The 22646-nt window shown below is 38.0% G+C and overlaps 2 protein-coding genes across 4 annotated transcripts in view; one reads left to right on the top strand and one right to left on the bottom strand.

Annotated features, from left to right (window-relative positions):
- The window catches only part of LOC5575947, a 547305-nt gene that overhangs the window by 381108 nt on the left and 143551 nt on the right, over positions 1 to 22646 (top strand). The gene's annotated exons all lie outside the window — the stretch shown is intronic.
- LOC5578720 (probable multidrug resistance-associated protein lethal(2)03659) overlaps positions 1 to 22646 on the bottom strand; it is a 125925-nt gene that overhangs the window by 32056 nt on the left and 71223 nt on the right. The window contains exons 5-7 of the mRNA XM_021838028.1: positions 16736 to 17452; positions 4404 to 4879; positions 3541 to 3837 (exon numbers count right to left, since the gene is read on the bottom strand). Coding sequence (XP_021693720.1) covers positions 3541 to 3837; positions 4404 to 4879; positions 16736 to 17452 — 1490 coding nt within the window. The remainder of the gene's footprint in view (positions 1 to 3540; positions 3838 to 4403; positions 4880 to 16735; positions 17453 to 22646) is intronic.

Raw genomic sequence — 22646 nt, 5'->3', positions numbered from 1 at the left:
TCAAAAAAGATATGAAGGATGGAATTTTAAAACTTTTTTAAAAATGATCCGCCCTTATGGGACAACTATTAATCCAATTCCGCACGTTCTATAATTTGTTCGTGACAAAAAATCGATCCATGCTATTGTACCCACTCAGAATGGGAACAAAGTACTGCGAGTGGAATGATTCAAGTTTACGCTGAACGAACCAGAGAACCAGATTCATTTGAAAATGTTTTGCGGTTTTTGCGGAAGAGGGTGAAATTTTCTCTCGGTAAGGTATGTTAATTTATGCGGCAATAAGATACCGCGCTGTGAGGTTTCTCTTACCAAATGAAATTGATTATTTTCCATGGAAGTGGTCTATGCTCAATTACTCGACTTTTCGAACGTGGTGCTTGATTGAAGACAATTCGAATCCACCACCATCAAATTCTATGAATGACGACATTTCTACTATGTAAAAACTAATTGAATTTTTCTGTTTTTTTTTTCTCTTCACAGGTAAGTCTCCCGCAAAATCCCCACCAGTATCGTAATTGTAAGTAAGCGGCGTGTATCATTTGCATATTCACTTATATGCATTCGCAGGATATAATTAATTTTGTGTTACCATGGTCTGGCCCCACCCGCTTCGTCACATATCGTGGAAAGGTGCTGCAACCAGACCGTACATATGTAGTTGATAAACGTCGGGGAAAACTGCAATGCGGTCACGCAACAGCCAAATAGTATCAATTCGTGTCGGGCTTTACTAGAAAGACGTGTCATTTAACCACAAATTGTCTGCACGCGTGATAGGCGGGCGACCACATTCTGCTAGGAGATTACAGGGCCTGGGGCAACATTTTATTCCAGTATTGAATCAATTTGGAACCTCTTTTGCAAACTCTGAGCTAGTTGGATTACACATTGTTTTTCATCGGAAAATACTCTTGCAAAAGCTACAAAAGCTTCAACGGAAACAAAAAGAAACAAGCTTCTTCTCGGAGCTGGAAAGCTTCTCTCCAGAAGCTGGAAAGCTTCTCTCCAGAAGCTGGAAAGCTTCTCTCCAGAAGCTGGAAAGCTTCTCTCCAGAAGCTGGAAAGCTTCTCTCCAGAAGCTGGAAAGCTTCTCTCCAGAAGCTGGAAAGCTTCTCTCCAGAAGCTGGAAAGCTTCTCTCCAGAAGCTGGAAAGCTTCTCTCCAGAAGCTGGAAAGCTTCTCTCCAGAAGCTGGAAAGCTTCTCTCCAGAAGCTGGAAAGCTTCTCTCCAGAAGCTGGAAAGCTTCTCTCCAGAAGCTGGAAAGCTTCTCTCCAGAAGCTGGAAAGCTTCTCTCCAGAAGCTGGAAAGCTTCTCTCCAGAAGCTGGAAAGCTTCTCTCCAGAAGCTGGAAAGCTTCTCTCCAGAAGCTGGAAAGCTTCTCTCCAGAAGCTGGAAAGCTTCTCTCCAGAAGCTGGAAAGCTTCTCTCCAGAAGCTGGAAAGCTTCTCTCCAGAAGCTGGAAAGCTTCTCTCCAGAAGCTGGAAAGCTTCTCTCCAGAAGCTGCAAAGCTTCTCTCTAGAAGCTGGAGAGCTCCTCTCCAGAAGCTGGAAAGCTTCTCTCCAGAAGCTGGAAAGTTTCTCTCCAGAAGCTGGAAAGTTTCTCTCCAGAAGTTTGAAAAAGCTTCTCCCAAAAGCTTGGAATCGCTTCTCCCAGAAGCTTGGTAAAGCTACTCACAGAAGCTTGGAAAGGCTTCTCCCAGAAGTTTGGAAAAGCTTTTCCCAGAAGCTTGGAAAAGCTTTTCCCAGAAACTGGAAAAGCTGCTCCCAGAAGCTGGAAAAGCATCGCCCAGAAACTGGAAGAGCTTCACTCCAGAAGCTGGAAGAACTTCTTCCAGAAGCTTAAAGAGCTTCTTTTAAAAGCTGGAAAAGCTTCTTGCAGGAGCTGGAAAAGCTTCTTCCAGAAGCTAGAAGAGCTTCTTCCAGATGCTGGAAGAGCTTCTCCGAGAAACTGGAAAACTTTCTCCCAGAAGCTGGAAAGCTTCTCCGAGAAACTGGAAAACTTTCTCCCAGAAGCTGGAAAGCTTCTCTCCAGAAGCAGGAAAACTTCTCTCCAGAAGCTGGAAAGCTTCTCTTCAGAAGCTTGAAAAGCTTCTCTTCAGAAGCTTGAAAAGCTTCTCTTCAGAAGCTTGAAATGCTTCTCTTCAGAAGCTTGAAATGCTTCTCTTCAGAAGCTTGAAAAAGCTTCTCTTCAGAAGCTTGAAGAGCTTCTCTTCAGAAGCTTGAAAAGCTTCTCTTCAGAAGCTTGAAAAGCTTCTCTTCAGGAGCTTGACAAACTTCTCTTCAGAAGCTTGAAAAGCTTCTCTACTGAAGCTTTTTCAAGCTTCTTTTCAGAAGCTTGAAAAACTTCTCTTCAGAAGCTTGAAAAGCTTCTCTTCAGAAGCTTGAGAAGCTTCTCTTCAGGAGCTTGAGAAACTTCTCTTCAGAAGCTTGAAAAGCTTCTCTACTGAAGCTTGAAAAGCTTCTCTTCGGAAGCTTGAAAAGCTTCTCATCAGAAGCTTGAATAGCTGCTCTTCAGAAGCTTGAAAAGCTTCTCTTCAGGAGCTTGACAAACTTCTCTTCAGAAGCTTGAAAAGCTTCTCTACTGAAGCTTGAAAAGCTTCTCTTCAGAAGCTTGAGAAGCTTCTCTTCAGGAGCTTGAGAAACTTCTCTTCAGAAGCTTGAAAAGCTTCTCTACTGAAGCTTGAAAAGCTTCTCTTCGGAAGCTTGAAAAGCTTCTCATCAGAAGCTTGAATAGCTGCTCTTCAGAAGCTTGAGAAGCTTTTCTTCAGGAGCTTGAGAAGCTTCTCTTTAGGAGCTTGAAAAGCTTCTCATCAGTAGCTTGAAAAGCTTCTGTTCAGGAGCTTGAAAAGCTTCTGTTCAGAAGCTTGAGAAGCTTCTCTTCAGAAGCTTCCTGTAAGAAACTTTAAAAGCGTCATGTCAAAAGTTTGAAAATCTTCTCGTCAGGAACTTGAAATTCTCCTCGTTAGAAGCTGGAAGAGCTGCTCGTCAGAAGCTTGAAAAGCTTCTCGTCAGAAGCTTGAGAAGCTTCTCTTCTGAAGCTTGAAAAGCTTCCCCTCAGGAACTTGTAAAGCTTTTTTTTGACAAGATTCTTATAATAAGCTAGCAAAGTTTGCTTTGGCAGCTAAAAATGCTTCCAGCAGAATCTGGTAAAACCTGATACAGAAATTATAAAAGCTCGTATTCAGAGGCTGGAAAAACAAATCATGGCATTAAAAAACTTCTTTCAGAAGTTGGGAAAGTTGTTATCAAAATATTCAAATTAAATGACAGCATTGAAATTTAAATTTAAGAATTAAATCCCCTCTATTGATAAAAGCGATACATATAATCACTCCGAGCTCAGAACATGCAAATCCCCGATCCGTCGTCCCCAAAACCAAATCCCATTCCACCCAGATTAGAGCACCCAGCTGACAGACATTCGAACAAGATATCTTTCCCATGTTTTACCAGGCCATAACTGCCCGGACAAACCTGTAATAAAAACTAATCCCTCGACCCATTGTTTCCACACCACCCCACCACCCCCTGCCACTTACCTCGCCATCACTGCCCGGAGTCGTCGCCGATCCCGTCCCGGTGCCAGTCGACAAAGGCCCTACTCCATCCAGACCGTCATTGTCCAGAATGTCTTCCACCGGCGGCAACTGGTCCTTCTCCTGCTGCTCTTGGACCTCCTGCTCGTGAACCAGCGCGGCCAGCATGGGATACGTGTTGGCTTCCTCCAGGGTGCGATAGGCACCCTGGGCCAGCGCCACGCCCCCCTCCATCAGGACAATGTGCTCGACGTCCTTCAGATACTGGAGCTGGTGCGTTACCAACACGCAAACTTTGTCCTGTACCGAGGGAGCAGAAGCAACAAAAAAAGAATACACTCTGGTAAATGAATGAAGCAACGAACGCGTAACTTAGGGTGTCCCAAAGAAAATAAATGTTCGATAAGTCATGGTTCTCAACGCTAAAATGAAAGATGTGCGTATTTATAGCATTTTTGTAGAACAAATCAACTAAGAATTCGTTTTGAGGCTACGCCAGATCGATTTATAAAAAATAACCATTTTTGATAAAAATTGTCGTAATTTGCGGGAAGGCTTCTTTTCAGAAGCTGGAAAGCTTTTCTTCACATTCATTCCAGGGTTGAACACTATGACTTTTCGAAGATTGATTTTTGGGACACCCTAGCGCGCTATATTATAGTGCTGTACACACGACGGTGCGGCAAGTTTTAATTGAATAAAAAGTCGGGAGGGGCCGCTTCCCGGGCTTTTTTATAGCGCCAATAAAACATTACTTAATTAAATCTTGAATGGAAAGACAATTTTCTGCTAACAACGGCGGTTGGAACCTTGTTATTAAAATTCAATAATTAATTCCCAGACCCCGGGTGCTTGTATGTACTCACTTTCAAGTACTCCTTTATGCACTGCTCGAAGATGTGCTTTCCCACGTGGGTGTCGACGGCGGAAAGCGGATCATCCAACAGGTAGATTTCCGCCTTCCGGTAGATTGCCCGGGCCAAGCTGATCCGGGCTCGTTGCCCTCCGCTCAGGCTGATGCCCCGTTCGCCAACAATCGTTTCGTCACCCAGCGGAAGCAGTTGGAAGTCCCGTTCCAGGGCGCAAACCTTGACCACCTCTCGGTAGCGCTTTTCGCTGTAGTCTTCGATGAACACGATGTTGTTCTTGACCGAACCCTCGAAGAGCCATGGCTCTTGGGGGGCGTAGCTGATGTCACCGCTGATCTCCAGTCGGCCCTCGTCCAGCTCCAGTTCGCCTAGGATGACCTGGAGCAGGGTTGATTTGCCACTTCCTACTAGGCCGACTACGGCACAAAGGCTGCCCTTTTCGACGGTCAGAGTAATGTCGCGGATTCCCGTCACTGGAAGAAATGGCATGGATAAAAAAGTCTCCATATTTAGAATATATCGTAAATTTGAAGTACCGTAATCCGGGGACAAATTGATCATTAGGATTATTTTGATCAGGTGGGTAGGGTATGTGTACTAGTTATGGACATAATGGTTCCCTATTTCGCCATACGTGATAATTTTATTATTTATAAATTTTCAATCATTCTGTGTGTTCAAGAAGTTTTATATCAAACTAGTGGTCCCGGCAAACTTCGTCTTGCCATTAAGTAGACTGTTGCAGAACGTCAAACCATTCACCATACAAAATAATACATTAGTCTACTCCCGTTTCCCCGCTTATTCCAGTGACTTTCCCAAACTTTTTCCGCTCCATCACGTCGCATCCCTTGATGAGTGGAACTGTGGAATTCTTACTTCAATCCGTTAATCCGTTCTCAAGCCATTTCGGGACATACAAACACCACTCCATTTTTATTTATATAGATATAGGTAGATAGATAGATATATAGATATATCTCGGTGTGAAAACATTGAAAAATATTGAAAATGTCAAAGTTTAAAAAAACACATATAGCACACTATAGTTATAACTCGATAGCGGAGATGAAGTGAATAAAACGTTTTGAGTTTGTGTTAACAATTTTTGAGTTTGTATTAACTTTAGTACAAATTAGAGCAGTATTTATAGCAAACTTGAAAGCTAGTTCCGTTGGTTCTGGACTACTAGGATAGATGGTTGCTACAATCAACATAGTAGGTTACTGCGATGCAAAAAGCAGGAACAGGTATTAAATAGCATTTCCTTCCAAGGATGCTTAATGTTTCGATAGCATCACAGACATTCCATGTTTTCTACTCTATAGATGTAGAACAGGGCTGCCCAACGTACGGCCCTCGGGCCGCATCCGGCCTGCGATTTCATTTCATGCGGCCCGCGGAGGGTTCGAAGATTCTTTTCATATTTTGTCCGTTAGAAGTTAGAACATACGAAGATAGAACATACTAAGCCTAATTAATTTTCTATTTAATTTCAACCTTATATTCTAGCTTAGTAAATCTTTAAATTGTTTTTTAACCTTCTTAGATATTTTATTTTATGAATAATTCAAATTCCCAATCTCAAATTCTAGGTGTTTAACAATGTTTCTACCATGACTTCCTTCGACATTCATCCTTGACATAATAAGACATAATAAAATGCGGCACTCTAAAACAGAAGAAAGAGTCATGATTTCGGGAGGAAAGTGTGTTTTCATGTTATGAAAATACACCATGACCAAAAGTCATGAAATCATGAAGCATTTTACCGTAACGCCGGCTGTACGTTACGTTTTCAATTTTAAGCGAAGAAAAATGGCAATTAAAATCCTCAAATCATGAAGCATGCTGGAACCATGAATAAAATTCATGGATTTGGTCATCTGTCATTTATGATTCCTATTTTTGATACGAAAAGTGGCAATTTCGGTCATGAAATCATGAAGCAGGATCTGATATCATGAACACAGGAACATAAGCACTTTTCATGTATTCAGATGCCTGTCATTTATGATTCCAATTTTGATGCTGAAAAGTGGCAAGTTGAGTCATGAAATCATGAAGCAGGATCCCTGAATCATGAACTCAGTTCATGAAAACGAAACATTATACGTCAATTAAGATTTTGTGCCGATAGTTTCGTAATAAACCGTGAAAACATTTCACAAATGTCAACCTAACGAGTGTGACATATTTAGCAGGAACGCGAACATTCGGTGGTTAGGTTCGTACGCAAAATGTTGTTTCGAGCATCAATTGAATTGGTAAATGGTCCCTGGGCTGGTGGATTGCATGAGTCATGAAACACTCCTCCTCAACTCTGCGGATGCGGAAAGTGGAAACTGCTCTGTTATAGGACGTGGGGAATGCATCACTTCCGAACAGTTAAAATCGCCGGCGAGCTTGTCAAGCAAAATCTTCGCTCAAAGTTCTGCAAAGTCAGGATTAAGTAAGTACATTGATTGTGTCGTGAAACAATGTGGGAACTCACGAGAATTTCACCAAGAATGTCATCGATATGATGACAAGGTTCCGAAAAATTTAAACTTATTCAAAAACATTTTTTTATAATTTCACTAGAAAAGATCACCGATCGCCATGAGGCACATTGACTAAGGTGAAGAAAGTGACAGTTAGATTTGTGTAACGCCCTGATCATACGAATTCTTGCATAATAGTCACGATTGCATGACTTTCAGTCATGATATCATGAAACATGAAATTTTATGAAATCATGACTTTTTGTTCATGAATCCGACAATGGATTTTTTTCCGTGCAGGCTTTTTACAAAATCTTGAACAAGATTTTTAAAGAATTCTGGACACGACTTTCAGGACAGAATTCTGGACACGAAATTCCTTAAATGGGGCAGAGCCCAATTTGAAATGATATTTCTTCTCAACTGCGTTAGGATGCGTACGGCGATCAAAGAAATGTGATTTTATTGACCATTTGATGCAAGTAATTTGCTACGTATCTTGATTGGCGATTACTTTTCTTGTTAGCAGCAAATCAACCTTAACATTCGCAAGATTCTCACAGACTTTTTACCAGAACTCCATAGCCAGGATTTTTAACGAATTCAATTCATAATTTTCCAGAATCCTGGGCAAGATTACATCAAAACGCTTTGTAACATTTTGCCAGAACACTAAACGAATTCATAATAAAATTAGGAGCAGGTTTCTTTTGAAATACGTTTTAGCATTTTAAAAGATTTCTAAGTGGCATTTTAAAATGATTATTGAGTGAGATTCTGAAGGAATCCTAGGCACGATTCTTGTAAAATCTTGGACATTCTGACCAAGATTTTCGTAAAAGCTTGATCAGGATTTTACCACATCCCGGTTCATGTTAATAATATTAGGTCGGATTCTGACAAAATTCGGAGTACAATTTAAAAAAAAACCTGGGTATTATTCTCACAGAATCTATAATTGCTGGGGTAGATTCTTCAAAATATTCTGGAGTAGATTATGATATTATTTTGGAAGGAACTCTCACAACGTCCAGCAGAATGCTTGAAGGAATTATCTCTTTTTTAGATTTCTTCAAATGAAATTTTCTTCATTCACTGATTTTTGTCAGGTTTTATGAACATCATTTACTGACCATTGCATTGTCAGAATTCTTGGGAATATTTTTGCGTTTAAAAATGTGGCCCGCGACACAAAATAATTTCTGCGATTTGGCCCGTGGTTTTAAAAGGTTGGGCAGGCCTGATGTAGAAAGATGATTTTGAGCTATTTGCATATAAATATTCACAATGTTTAAAGCTGTCAGCAATACTGTGTGTGAAATTTCGGTACCGTAATTTCGGGTGAGATTGGTCATTTTTTTACAGTTTTTCATGGCTGCTTTCTAAAACGTGGCCAATGCTTAACAACTGAACGCTGGAAAACAAGTACGATGGTGAGCCTCATTGGCACATGTACCGAAATTTTCAAACACATGTGTCTTTAGTGCTAAAAATCGCCTCTAAATAACAAATAAAAGGGGTCCCATTTCGGGATAAAATTGATCACTTGTCAAAACGATTGTTGTTAGTTGTAAAAACAACTCTACATAACTAATTTGGGCTCCCTGAATTCAAATATGCTTGTTAATTTCTTTAAAACCCAAGATGTTCTTCTTTCTGGCGTTACGTCCCCATTGGGACAGAGCCTGCTTCTCAGCTTAGTGTTCATATGAGCAATTCCACAGTTATTAACTGAGAGCTTACTATGCCAATGACCATTTTTGCATGTGTATATCGTGTGGCAAGTACGAAGATACTCTATGCCCTGGGAAGTCGAGAAAATTTCCAATCCGAAAAGATCCTCGACCGGTGGGATTCGAACCCACGACCCTCAGCTTGGTCATGCTGAATAGCTGCGCATTTACCGCTACGGCTATCTGGGCCCAAGATGTATGGAAATAATAAACTATTATATTTCAAGAATATTACAGAAAACGCCAAAGGACTGTTCATTTTATAAAGTGGACACTTTCTTTATGCTATATCTTTTTTATTTTTTGATAAAATCGTAATCGGTTTACTGTGCATCGTTCAACTATTATTCTACAATGCTATGAAAATATAAGAACTTAGAAAATGCTTTTGGTTGAAGAGCTAAATAGTTTTTCCAAAAACTCCTAGGAAAAGCTGTTCGTCAAAGTTTAACATTATTTTTCGAAAAACAAAAATCTTCATTTTTATTAACAAATTGTATGTTTGCATCCTTTACTATTCTACTGAAGGTATAGCTTTAAAAAAAATCAATAATATTCCACCATTCTCTGACATTAGGTAACTTTAGTGATTAATCCATTTATGGCCAAATTTGCTGATACACCATCCTTTCGCTCCCAGCAAAAGAGAAAGGTAAAAAGCGTGTTCAAAACTAGTTTAGATTACTAAAGGAACTATATTTGTATAAACGAGAGCTAAATCGTGAGTTTAAACCGCAGTCTTAAGTATAACTTTAACTCTTTATGGTCGTTTTACTAAAAAGTCTCATACTTTTAAAATCGTGTACGCATATTTATCGATCTACAGCAAATAGTAAACGTTTTTCTCCGAATGTTTCAATTGGTAATCTAAGAATAACATATTATGAAAATAATATGTGGAAAATACAATCGATTTTATTACAGCAGTGTTGCCAATTTTATTGATTGTCAATGAACTTTGAAAGGTCTTCTAAAAATAAAGTAATTGTTTTTCTATTGTGCTTTAAATGTGACGTGGGGACTAAATAAGTAACTCTATGATGGCGTTAGTTATTTTTCATATTAATACCGTAATTTCGGGTGAAATTGATCATTTTCACTGTTTTCTTGGTATGCTTTCTAAAATGTTATCAATATCATACAATTAAATGCAGTAAAACAAGTACGACGGTGAACCTCATTGGCTCATGCACCGAAATTTTTTAACAAATGTGATGTTAGTGCCAAAAATCTGGTCTAAAATTAAAAATCGGGGAATCCCATTTCGGGGTGAAATTGATCACTTATCATTGTTATTATTGTTAGTTTCGAAATCAACTTCACATCCTTAATTTGGGCCTCCTGAATCCAAATACGCTTGCCAAATTCTTAACGAGACAATATTTATGGAAATAATCAATAATTAAATTTCAAGAATACCGCGTAAAACGCCTAAATGTAGGCAATTTCCAAAGGATTTCCCTACTTTGTTGCAAAAAATTGAATTTTTCAACAAAACGAGCAAATTGGTGAGAGTTTTGATAGTAAAATCTGTTTTGGAGATATATTGTTAGCATCTTCACAAACTTTCAGGTTTACATCATGTCCAAATCCTTGTTCAGAATTAGAAGCTTATAGATGATGATCAATTTCACACTAAACTTGATTCTAGAATTTTATATTATTTTCATAGAAATAAACATTCTGTGGCACAAAAAAACTTCACTTTACACAATTAGACATGAGAAAATGATGAAATACACCAGTTGTAAGAATTTTGACATCATATTTAGATTCAGGAGATCAAAATTCAGTAGATGTGCACATTGGACATTTTTTATTCCTAAACCTGCTTTCTGCTTTTTTTTAAACGCCACAAGGGTTGTTCATACCTGACTTTTTAACACTGGGGTTGTTCTTATCTGACATTTTGGAAGGGAATCAAGACAAATCGTGTTCGGTTCGCATCATTCGAGTGCGGAAAAAATCGAAAATAGTTCGTGGTCTTTTGATTCGGTTGTATGTTCCGGAGGGATGAGGTATGGAATCAAGACCAATCGTGTTCGGTTCGTGTTGATCCAGTGCGAAAAGCTTCGCGTTCAGCCAAGGATGAAGTACTGGTTAGATCGTTTCATGCTTATGATAATTCTGCATGAATTTTCTCAATTCGCACAAACTTGGAGGCCATATTAAGCAATTCATCATGACCAATACAACTCTAGACAAGTTGATTTGGCGTTTGGCGTTTACTATGATTAACGTGTATGACAGAGTATTGCACTTTATGTGATTTAATTTTTACAAACATATCAATGAAAAATAAATACAATATCGTGAAGCAAGCTGAAAATTAGTGACCATCAGTGATTACATTAAGTATTCTAATGATTAGCCAGAACTCTGGAGCATTTTTTGTGATTTCAATGGAGTGCAGCTGAAAAAATGAAAAATTGAGTACACATGTGTTTCTGGCCTAAACTTCTGCATTTGTTGGGACAGGGCTTTAGAACCCTGTTTGCCCCCAGATTACGGTACCATAATCTTTTTTGGTACATTTCTTAAATTTTTCATTTGAAAATGCAAATGTGCAAGCACAGACGTAACAGCTAGAACAATTATCAATTTAAAACATAGCCACATGAACATTTACGCCCAATGCTAAAAATACTTCATTGGCCAACCGCGAACTAGGTGGCGGTAGTGAGCAAACGTCAAACTCGAACAAAAGCGATGCGAGCGCCACGAGCGGCCCGTCGGCCAACTGCCAAATATAAGAGTTGGGCGCTATTCTGCTGTGTGATGGAAATAATTAGAGTGTTACGCCTGCTTGTCTGTGTTGCAAGTTTTAAATTTTTAAAAAAAGTACTTGCACTCACCACTCGTCACTATTTACTGTATATTGTTTTTCAAAAGATTTAAGCATGTTGTAATGATTTTTAAGCGATTTTTTGATTAAGCTTATATGGGGTAGCATTGATCACCTATATAAACAACGTTCGGTAATATTTAAATGTCGTTGCTTACTTGAATCATAGTTTCTGAAATCGACTACGACGATCAAACTCTTAAAAGTTATTTAATTTTGAGTTATTTCAAATTTCAATATTTAAAAATTCAACACATTGAACAGGGGCAGGTAATTTCCTAAGGAAATCCTACATTATTAATAGTAATTCGTTAGTGTTGCATAATTGAATAAATTGATAAAAGTTTTGACAGCGGAATCGTTTTCAGTGATACCATTTTTAGTAACAACTGCATTTTCCTTGCTCATATCGTTTGCAGTAGTCATGTGGGACATTGAGGCTGTTCAAAAATTTTGTAAAGTTTGAAGATCCAACCTCCCATATCTTCCTGACCTTTCTTACCATAAAAATAGTGTTCTGTGAAATTTTCAGCTTTCTAGGTGGTGATTAAAAGGTGGCCCAAAGACAATGTAGGTTTATATGGAAATTTAGAAAAATGTTCCAAACACGTTGTACTGTAATGTAAGAACAAATTTATCATCCCATAGTAAAAACTAGGTATTTTCTTAGAACAATTATTTCCTTCCGAAATAATAAGAAATTCAACGTTTAATTCTTTCGAAGTTTTGTCTTTCGACGTTTTGTATTTCAACACTTGATCCCCAACGGTAAAAAATGTCCGGCCAATAATATCCACACCACATCATCCGTGAAGCAAACAAATTGACAAGATCTATTAAAAATCGTTTCTCGGCTGGAAAAAATCTTCTATAAAACTCGGCGATGATAATTATGTTAAAAAAACAACTGAACAAATCACAGAAAGAGTTATTTTAAGATTATATTATGTAATATTAAATTTAAAATGGATGCTTTGAGAGAACATCTGCAAAATTAGTACAAATGGAATAGCTCGTGGAATGTTTGAAAGGTCCATTTATGAATTTTCTGAGAAACACTCAAGAAACACTTATATGATTTGTTTGAGCAGATCCAATCCAATTTCTGGGAGAAAGATACTAACGATTTTTGACGTTATTGCTGGCAGAATAAGGAAACTTTGAAAAAAAAAATATGTAGAAAAATTGCTACAGAAGCATCTGAAGAAATTGCTAAAAATAAAAAATGCTTGAATTGAGAAGTTCTTGAAACTATTTCAGAAAAAAAATTTAAAACCAATGGAATACATTAAGCAATCACTTATCAATATTTTTCTTGAGCAATAACAGGAGTGATATTTGTAGACTTCGTGACCGTATGGCTAGTGTTACCAAGCATTTAACCGCAACGAATCAAGGAGTGTGGGTTCGATTCTCGCTTCAGTCCGGAAAACTTTTCGTCAGGAACTTGTTCCTACTGTGCCACTGGGCGTTTCATGCTAGTCCGCTGGATTGTCCGACAATTCCCCGAAAACCATTTCCCCGAATGCAATTTCCTCGAATGACGTTTTCCCGAATGAACTATTTCCCCGAAAATTATTTTCCCGAATGTACCATTTCCCCGAAAAAATCGAAATGTAAATTACATTTTGAAAGCTATTCATGTTCCTGCTGCCAAAAAGTATTTGACGTGTTAGCTTATGTAAGATTAGACGAAAATTGATTAATTTGTTATAAAAATCCATGTGTTCAAAATAATGTGCCACGAGCATTTGGCTCAAAACAACTTAGATTAATTTTTGTGATACCCTGATGAAAAAAGCGAGCACACGATAGGCAGTTTCATTTGAAGCGGTATCTTTGGAGTATAGAAATTTGGCTTATGAACATTTGGACGAATGAACATTTGGCTTAGTTTTGTCTTCTTCGAATAATAGGCTGCTCTTTATATTTATACTGTTCCAATATTCAGTGACACTTAGCTGATAATCTTCATTTTCCCTTCTTTTAATAATAGGCTATTCTTTCAGATTGTTTCGCATTATTCCACAAAGATGCTTTATTTGGCCAAACGTCCTCGTGCCATATGTCCACTAGGATAAACGTAATTTCATTACACTTAGTGACTAGCGACAGTGAAACCATTGATCCTCAGAATCTATTATATCTTGCACTACATAATTAAACCTTGAGTCTCCCTTCTAGTCTTACTTCTCCCCCCTGACAATCAATATTAGTTTTCCAGATAAAAATATTTATTTTTATGTCTTGGATAGAAACAATTTTCCTAAACGTCAATTTTTCCAAATCGTTCCTAAATGGGTCATCTAGTCGAAAACGTTAAATACAGAGAGCATGTTAGAAATGAATACTAAAAATGCTAATAATCACTAATTTAACTGCAAAAATCGCCTATTTGAACAAAAACTTCTAATTAAGTTAAGTAGTTAAGAGTAATTAAGTATTAATTAATTAAGTAGTTCGAAAGCATTGAAAATGTTGGATAAAAATATTAGAATCCGTAGTATTCGTTCTCACAATGACATTTGACTTAGCAGCATGTGATTACCAGAAAAAAATCTGATTAAAGTTTCAGTAGCTTTGTTAATTTATATTGATATATTTATCTATGAAGAACAGCCTTCAAATAAAAGAAGGGCAAATTTATGATGCAATCAGTAGCAGCTGCAAGCAGAACAATATCAAACCAGCAAAGCTCTAAGAATTGCCTACGATGATAAGAAGGTGAGAGCTTCAAAATTATCAACTATTTTGATGCCAATGATTATTAGACCAGTAATATAAAGAAGAATAATCTATGTTCTAAAATAGGGATTTTTATAAAATTGAAAACAAGCCTTCTACGTTCTCAGTTGTAGTTAAAAAAAAACATCTGCTTATGTTTTAAGAAACACAATCTACTAACGTGGAAATAATGATCGAATAATAGCCTGGACAAGGTGTGCTAGACTGTGAATGCGTCCCAAATCAACTAATGTCGAATTCGCTTTTAAGCCTAGGTTGGAACTGGCAAAACTTGGAACTGGTCGCTCTGACTCACAGTTACAACTCCAACCCGATTCAGGTTCGACCGAGCTACAATTTGCTTGACGTTGGTTTGTTCATGTGTTGATCACTGACCTAGTTCCTTAAAACGAAAACGACATTAGTGACTCATTCATTCTTTTTAAGTTTTCATGCAGTGAAGATCTCGTTAGGGTTACGTCTTTGAATCCGGAAAATTGTTTTCAACCAGTCAAACTTTATTTCATTATTCTGCCTTTATCCGTTCAGCTAGATGTCATTAAGATGAATTATGTTCGAACAAACAACATTAAGCGTCAGATTTGTTCATCTCTTGAATGTTATTTTGAAACATTTTATGTATTTTTATTACGATTCTTAGCATAATAAAATTTAAATACCGAACTTAACTTTTTAACATATTTTTAAAAAAGAACTGCCAGTAAAAACTGCCATCGATTTTCACTCCAAATATCTCATCTTTTGTTTTTCGATTCAAATCATTCATAAAAGAATCATTCGTTTGAAGCGATTATCAAGCTAGCTGAATATAGTCTTAGCAGTGTTCATTTATTAAGTTACGCCTAAATTGAAAATTTGTGACCCCCTCCCCCATCCGTAACGCTTTTTGTATAAAAAAAATCAAATTTTTGTGTGAGCCGTAACGTTCGAGCCTACTCCTCCCTCCCCCTAGAGCGTTACGTAATTTGTGGATGCTACCTTCTACGATATTTTTTAAATAAATAAACAAGTCTTTGGAAAAAGCTTTCGGTGAAACGGCACATTCGGGGAAACAGTTCATTCGGGAAAATAGTTTTCGGGAGAAAATCCTTCGGGAAGAAATCATTCGAGGAAATGGTTTTCGGGGAAATGTCGGACAATCTAAACGAACTGCAATAGAACACCCGACAATGCATTGCAATGCATCGTCATGCATTGCAAGGCATTGCACTTAACTGAGCTACATATGGTTCCCGCGAACGGTCGTCCCTCACCCGCAACACACTGGCACAGCGCAACTATGCCCATCTCTCTCTTACATTTTCTATCTCTACATAATCGATACTTGTAACCTCTCCAGTAAGAATTAATGAAATAAAGAATCAATCTTGAACGAACCACGAACGTCTTCACATGGCGACCGTGACAGGACTCGAACCTGCAATCTTCGGATTTTTCCCTCAATGTCAGTTTGCCGAATGCGAGTTCCCCGACTGCAAGTTCCCCGAATACCCCGTTTCCCCGAATAGCGCTTGGCGCTCATAATTGCCATAACTTCATCCATTTTAAGGTGGTGAATGAACCGGTCATCGGGTATCCACGCTTCTTAATTTGATTTGCGATTGTTCAGAATTTATTCGTCCTTGGCATGTTCGGCAATATCAGTTTAGCCGAGAATGACCAAATATCTCCTTCTTTTGATTGCTAATCAATCTTTATAGTTTGCCACCTGTCACTAAACACTATTCTGGTACATTCTGATCTGTATCACTTTTATCACTTTTCAAGGAAACGGGTCATTCGGGGATATGGCATTCGGGTAAAAGGGTCATTTGAGAAACTGGCGCTTGGGAATATGATATTTTGTGAAAAGTAGCGCAATCGCAAATTGGAACTGCTTGAGAACTATGACAAGTTTTGATAACAATTTTATCATTTAGTAAATATTTTGGATAAATTTTCAAGTTTGATAATGAGTTTCCAAAGGTAATGGTTTTTAACGTAATTTTCTTTGTAAGGTATAGCGTTTCAAATCAGCGACCAATGCCGAAATATTATTGAAAATTTTCAGTACGGATTCACAATCAATATGTCGTAAAATAATGTTAGGGTTATGAATTTTGCAGTTTATCATACAGTTGTACAAAATGAAATTCAAAAATTTTGACAATGGTTTCTTCTAGTAGTGTTTGCGAGAAACAAACTTGAAGTTTATCGGTCATTAGAAAAACCTTTTTTGATATGATATAATGACATCATATCTTACAGCCTGTAAACGAAACTTCTTTTCTTTTACAATAATCTTAGTGCATTCGAAGACCGAGCATTATTTTATTCAATTTCTTTGGAAAATAACAAATTCCCAGCCATTTTTTCACCTAATATTCTAAAGGTACACTGGGGTACTGGAGAAAAAAAAGTTCATTATCTCAGAAATAAACCCAGTTACTGCATCTTCTTGACGGTAAGTACCCAAGTCCAAGCACCTCTTATTCCATTCAATCAACCGCAAAAAAAAGCACAGAGAAGGAAATTGATTCTCACCTTCCGACTCGCCCTCGCCGGCATCCTTGTTCCAACTGGCGGTCCCATTGCGCATAAAAATCCCCCTCCGGGTGAAACCTTTTTTATTCACGAACCGTTTGCTGCGAACCTTCGGGACCGCAGTCATTGGCGAAACCTTTTCCACTGTTCCGCCGCCATCTCCCTCGCCGCCGTTAGTCATTTTCACGTTTTCCATTAGTTTAATTTCGCTCTCGTCTCCTTCGGCGGTGGTGGTCGTCGAGTGGCCATTAGCGGCCGCCTTATCCGGCAACATCCCGACGGCCATCTTCCGCTCCGGCAGCAGCAAAAACTCCTCAATGCGCCGTATCGAGATCAACCCTTCGGCGACGGAAGTCAGCGCCAGGGGCCAAAAGTGCAACATCGAACTGTACAGCAGATTGAAGTACGAAGTGACGATGAAGACCTTCTTGGCGGTGAACACATTCCCGAAGTAGCAATATCCGACCAGACTGAGGAAGATGGACAGCCGGGAGACCAGATTGAATGACAGCAGCCCGGCTCGGATAAAGAGCGTGCCCCGGATACCGCGGATCTCCCGGCGCCGGATTTGGTCCACCATGCGGCCGAAGCTCGGCTCCCACGCGTACATCTTGATCACCTGGATGCCCTGGATGATTTCGTTCATGAAGCGGACCCGCCGATCCGTGCGGGTGGCCGTCTTCAACCGGTACGAGGCGGCCTTTTTACCGACCCATGCTGAAACGATACGAGAGAGAATGGAAAATGTGAAAACGTTGTGGGAAATGCGATTGCCAATGGGTGATACGTGCTTCCATTTTGAGCTATGGAAAGTGGAAGTTAAGGGTTTGGCATGAATGGCCATTATGCGGGATGGAAAATTATGATGGCAGAAAGTTGAATTGATACTCTAGATGCGTAGGTTTAAATTCAAATAAATTCATAAATCTACTTGCTAGGGTCAATATTTTCTAATAAAAATTACGAAAGTATTGTGGTATGCCTTAATCTTAATAGTATAATAAATGAATTATATATTTGATTCATGCATTGAAAATTTCGATTTCAGCGATGGTTTCGGATTTAGATACAATCTTTTTAGTGTACCGTAATCCGGGTGCAAATTGATCACTGGGGTGAATTTGACCAAGTCGGTGCCAAATAGCATTTTCTTTCAAGGATGCTTAATACTTCGTTGGCATCACAGACATTTCATGTTTTCTAGTTTACAGATATCTAACGATGATTTTACACTATTTCATTTTTATTAGGGTCAGTTTTGCATAGAAAAATTCACAGTTTTTGAAGGTGGTAATAATAATGTTGGAAATGTCGATACTAAACAATCCGCTGGTGCTAAGCCTGCATGCAAACTTTGAGTATCAAAAATGTTGTGTAAGCTTCAGTGTGAACTGCTGAACTCATTTTTGAAATAGTGCAGCATTACAAGAATAGGTTTTTGCTCATAAAACCGTTTATTGTTGAATAACGTGCTTATTTCAAGGGAAATTGCATACATTTAGGCGTATTATGCGGATTTACAAAGATTAATTTTGCAATAAAATGATGATATACACGAGTTGTAAGAATTTTGATATCATTTTCAGATTCAGAAGACCCAAATTTAGTAGATAGGGAAGTTTTACTTTCTAAAATATGCTTTATTATAAAGTGATCAATTTCGCTCCAATGTGTCATTTTCAATTTTTGATATTGAAACTAATTTTATGAAATGTTACATTTAATTTCATAAAAAAATCGTTTACATAAACTGATAGAGATCAATGAAGTACTGACATTACCAAAATAATTTTGTCAATATTTGAATTCTAAAGGATAACATGACACAAAATTTTAAAATAGTGATCAATTTGCCCCCGGATTACGGTACCTTGGCTATTTCGAAATAGAAATTGGAGTAAGGTGGGGCAAACGTTCGACCTTAGTGATATTATCAAAGTTTCCTGGAAAACAATAGCATTTGAAAGCATTTTAGTTATAACAGTTTCAAAATCGATTGTCTTAAACGAACTTTTGCCCCACCGGTAGGGCAAGAGTTCGAATCTGGTGTGGGGAAAAAGTTCGCTGGCTAAAATACAAAATATCGATACTTTTATGACAGGCATCGTTTATACAAGTCGTTAACTTGCAATATCTGGTGACCTGCTGGGGGTCGGCCAGCAAATCTACTTTGAAAGAGGTTCAAGTACTTCAAAAACGATGCTTGAAAATAATACACGGATTTCCAGTACTGTACCCGACTATCGCACTCTACACACGGAACACGGACTCGATTCTTCCAGTGAAAGCTCTTAAATCGTTCCAAATGTTGTTGCATGTACGGAAAATACTCAGCGACCCCTCAACGAATCATAACACGCATCTCAGGAGAATTGCTCGTAACAGAGAGTCAAGATACGAAGGAAACCTATCATTGGGAAGACCGTATACAGAATTCGGCTGTAGAAGATTTGAATATGCAGGAAGCAAACTGTTCAACGAACTACCAACCGTTTGTAAAACTTCAACAACTCTCAATAAGTTCAAATTTTCATTGAGAAATCATTTGAAAGAAAACGTTAATTCTTACCTCCGTCAATGCCGCCTCCATCCTCCTTCCCTTATATGTGTTTATATATAAGTATTCACCTGCCATATTTTTTCTTATATCTCCGCCAGCCTCTGCCACCAACCGCCATTGCCCTCCATCAGCAACCGCCCACATCAGCCCAACTCCACCATCGCCAACATTTAATGTCTTGTCAAGAAAATCAGAAATTTGTAAACCTAGGTTAACATTAACCATCAAATTTCACTTCCTTAAAAGAGCGACTATGCTCACTGGAAAGTGTATCATATTATATGAAAAATGAAAATGTGAACTATATAAACGAAAAGATGAGGTGGTTTTATGCCTATTGGATTAAGATGCTTAAAAGAAGCTCACCTCCAATGGGCTTTTCCCTGCTCCAAAAAATAGAAGAAATAAATAAATAAAAATAAATAAATAAAGTAACTGGCCTAAAAAAAACTTAAGTTTGCCGAAAAATACACACTAAATTTTCAATTAAAAATTGCCTCAAACATGGTTAATTGAAATATACTCAAAAAATAGCAGTTTTTCGCAAAACTAAGTGGACGTGGAAAATTTTGGTGACATTTTTCGCACGATCAGGCAGATTTTGTTGAAATTGAAGATGATATATGGATTTCAGGCAATTTTCATTTTTTTTCCTGAGTTTATACATGGGTCGAACTTTTGCCCCACTATGGGTCAAAAATTGTTTCCAAGCATTTATGCAAAAACTAATACACCTCTAGCATCCTAGATGATAAGCCTAGAAACGCCCCACAGTATTTCGATAGGCCGAAATCGTGAACTTAATTCAGTAGCACTCTTAAACGAGATTTTTCTGGAATGCTGTCTTCGGACGAAAATTTTCTAAAAATATGGTGCATATATTGGCGGTAACTGTTAGTTCGCAACTTTGCCGTAGGCGGCGCTGTAAAATTAAAATTTCTGAAATGACGATCGTCAAATATGGTGTCTTCGGCAAAGTTGTAGATAATTTAAGTACAAACAACTTTGCCAAAGACACCTAGTCTGTATCTAGTCACATTTCCAAAATATGTAGGTATTTTATGAACGACCCCCAAAAAACAGTTTTTCTCGAATATTTTGAAAATCTGAAGTTTTCGGTAGCAACATTGTTCTACAAAATTATGCAAACAGTTAAAATCAATTTTCTCGAAGACACTAAGGTTCTAAAATGTAAGGGAAAGGAATTAGTGAATTAAATTAGTGCAAATATCAGTAAATTCAGTTAATTTTAATTTTACAGCGCCGCCTACGGCGTTTAAGAGTGCTACTGAATTAAGTTCACGATTTCGGCCTATCGAAATACTGTGCGCTCTTACATAAAATATTGAAAGAGATTTTATCTTCATTTGGTTCCATGCAATGAAAGTTTGACCAAAAATTACAATATTCAAGTCGAAAAACAACAAATAGCCATAACTTTTCCAAATCTCAATTGATGTCTCTTACTTGAATAGCATTCGAACCACCATGGGATTTATAAGAGTTGTTTTGAATTGATCTAGAAATCTTAAAAAGAAACTCTTGCCTCACTCGAGCTTTTGCCCCACTTTATGTAAGAAATGTTAAAAAAAACTTTAAAAAATCAATGTAACGTTGATATGTCTGACAAAATGTATCACCTATTTCAGTTTGCAGACTATAGTGATTTTTTCAGAAACATGGTCACAGAATGTTGGTTCCGGTAGGGTTACTATAGGGACATTTCCAGAATATCATGCAATGATATTCTGGACGAATCAAAATTCATGATTTTTCTGCCAGAATATAATAAATGACATGTCATGAACTATGCAGTGATTCTGACCATTTTCGGATACTCGGTTTCAGGATAGGGCTCAAAATGACCACCTTCAGAACCTCTTGTGCCGTTGTCGTGAAATATATTGAACTTCATGATTTTTCACACAGAAGTGAATAGATATCCTTTCATCAGGCTTGATAATACTGCTCAACATCATCAGAGTTTGCTGATATACTCTAGAGAAGCATGCTGCCTTTGCCTCTTTGCAAGGGAGCGAAAAAATGCTAAGCAGAGAGGCAACGAAAAATGAGCGAGGATGATGCAGCACATAACACAACAGAGTAAAATTCCATCAAAAAGGAATGCCATCACAACTCACCGAGGACTGCCTTGTTCGGGCGGCTCACTCAAGAGTTCTTTTGAAGTGTGAGTAAAGGTGAGCATCGCAACAAGGGAGAGAGAGTACCTGAAAAAATACTCGCATTTTTGTGCGTTCTCACTCGAATCACTTAAGGTGAAACAGTTTGGAATCAACTTCTAAGATTGCACTAAAACTTCAAAGCCACAAATCTCGCGAAGAATGCATCCCACAACAGTGCACTTTTTATTTTGGCTTTGTGCACTAGCAGAAAGCTTAAAATAAGAAGATCAGGAACGTTTTCCAACTATTTCTCCAGTTTTGTGCCTTTGAAAACGTGAGTAGGGGTACAAGACGGCCATTGTGCCGGCCATCTTTGGATTCCGAGATGTTTCACCTTAAGGATCTGTGTTGAAAATTTTGAGTTCAGTTTTAATTCCTCAGAAAAACGCCAAAATCGCCTTATCTCTGCATTGCAGAGGAGTTTCTATTGAGCCTCATATCATATCTTTCTTGTTCTTTTTGATGTTACGTCCCAACCAAATGCAAATAAACGTGTCCTTTGATTGAATTTGCCCATTCATTTAATCGAACAAAGGTCCCGCGAAGTTCTGGCCCGAATAAGCCAGCTGTCATTACAGACCTGAGTTGTTAAGGATCATGACCCGCTTGCGACACTGACGAAACCAGTATTCTCACTGTCATTAAGCGAAACTATATCTCATGTGCTCACTCTGTCGGGGCTCTCATGAGAACAATTTTAAAGTTGTTTTGCTTTTAAAAATTCTATCTCATTTTGGAAAATTTCGGGAAGAAAATGTGTTTGATAAACAAAATGGATATCCTTTCGCGATCCTAGTGATATAAACAACAATCATATCTGATAATAAAATAAAAATGGTCAAGTTTTCAATTCTGTCTCAAGCCGTAGCGACTGGAAAATGAAGGGAAATTTGAAGAAAGCTTCTGTCATTGTCTCGCCGTCCGATGACAGTGAGAGAAGCATCTATGTTAAAGTCATGCGACACCCTCTATTAACATTGACGCTTTCCAGTACTGGACCTGACGTCAAAGAATGGTATGCTGTGGTATGATATTAGCACAATAATATCGATTGTAGTGAAGAAGTAGCAGTCCACCAAATTGTCCAAATATCCAGCTGATCGAAAAATTTTGGGAAATAATCAAACGTAAATCTAAGAAATAAGTCAAAATAATAGAAACAGGTTTT

The sequence above is a fragment of the Aedes aegypti genome, chromosome 1, assembly GCF_002204515.2.
Source record: "Aedes aegypti strain LVP_AGWG chromosome 1, AaegL5.0 Primary Assembly, whole genome shotgun sequence".
NCBI lineage: Eukaryota > Metazoa > Arthropoda > Insecta > Diptera > Culicidae > Aedes > Aedes aegypti.
This window is presented reverse-complemented; position numbering and strand designations above follow the sequence as displayed.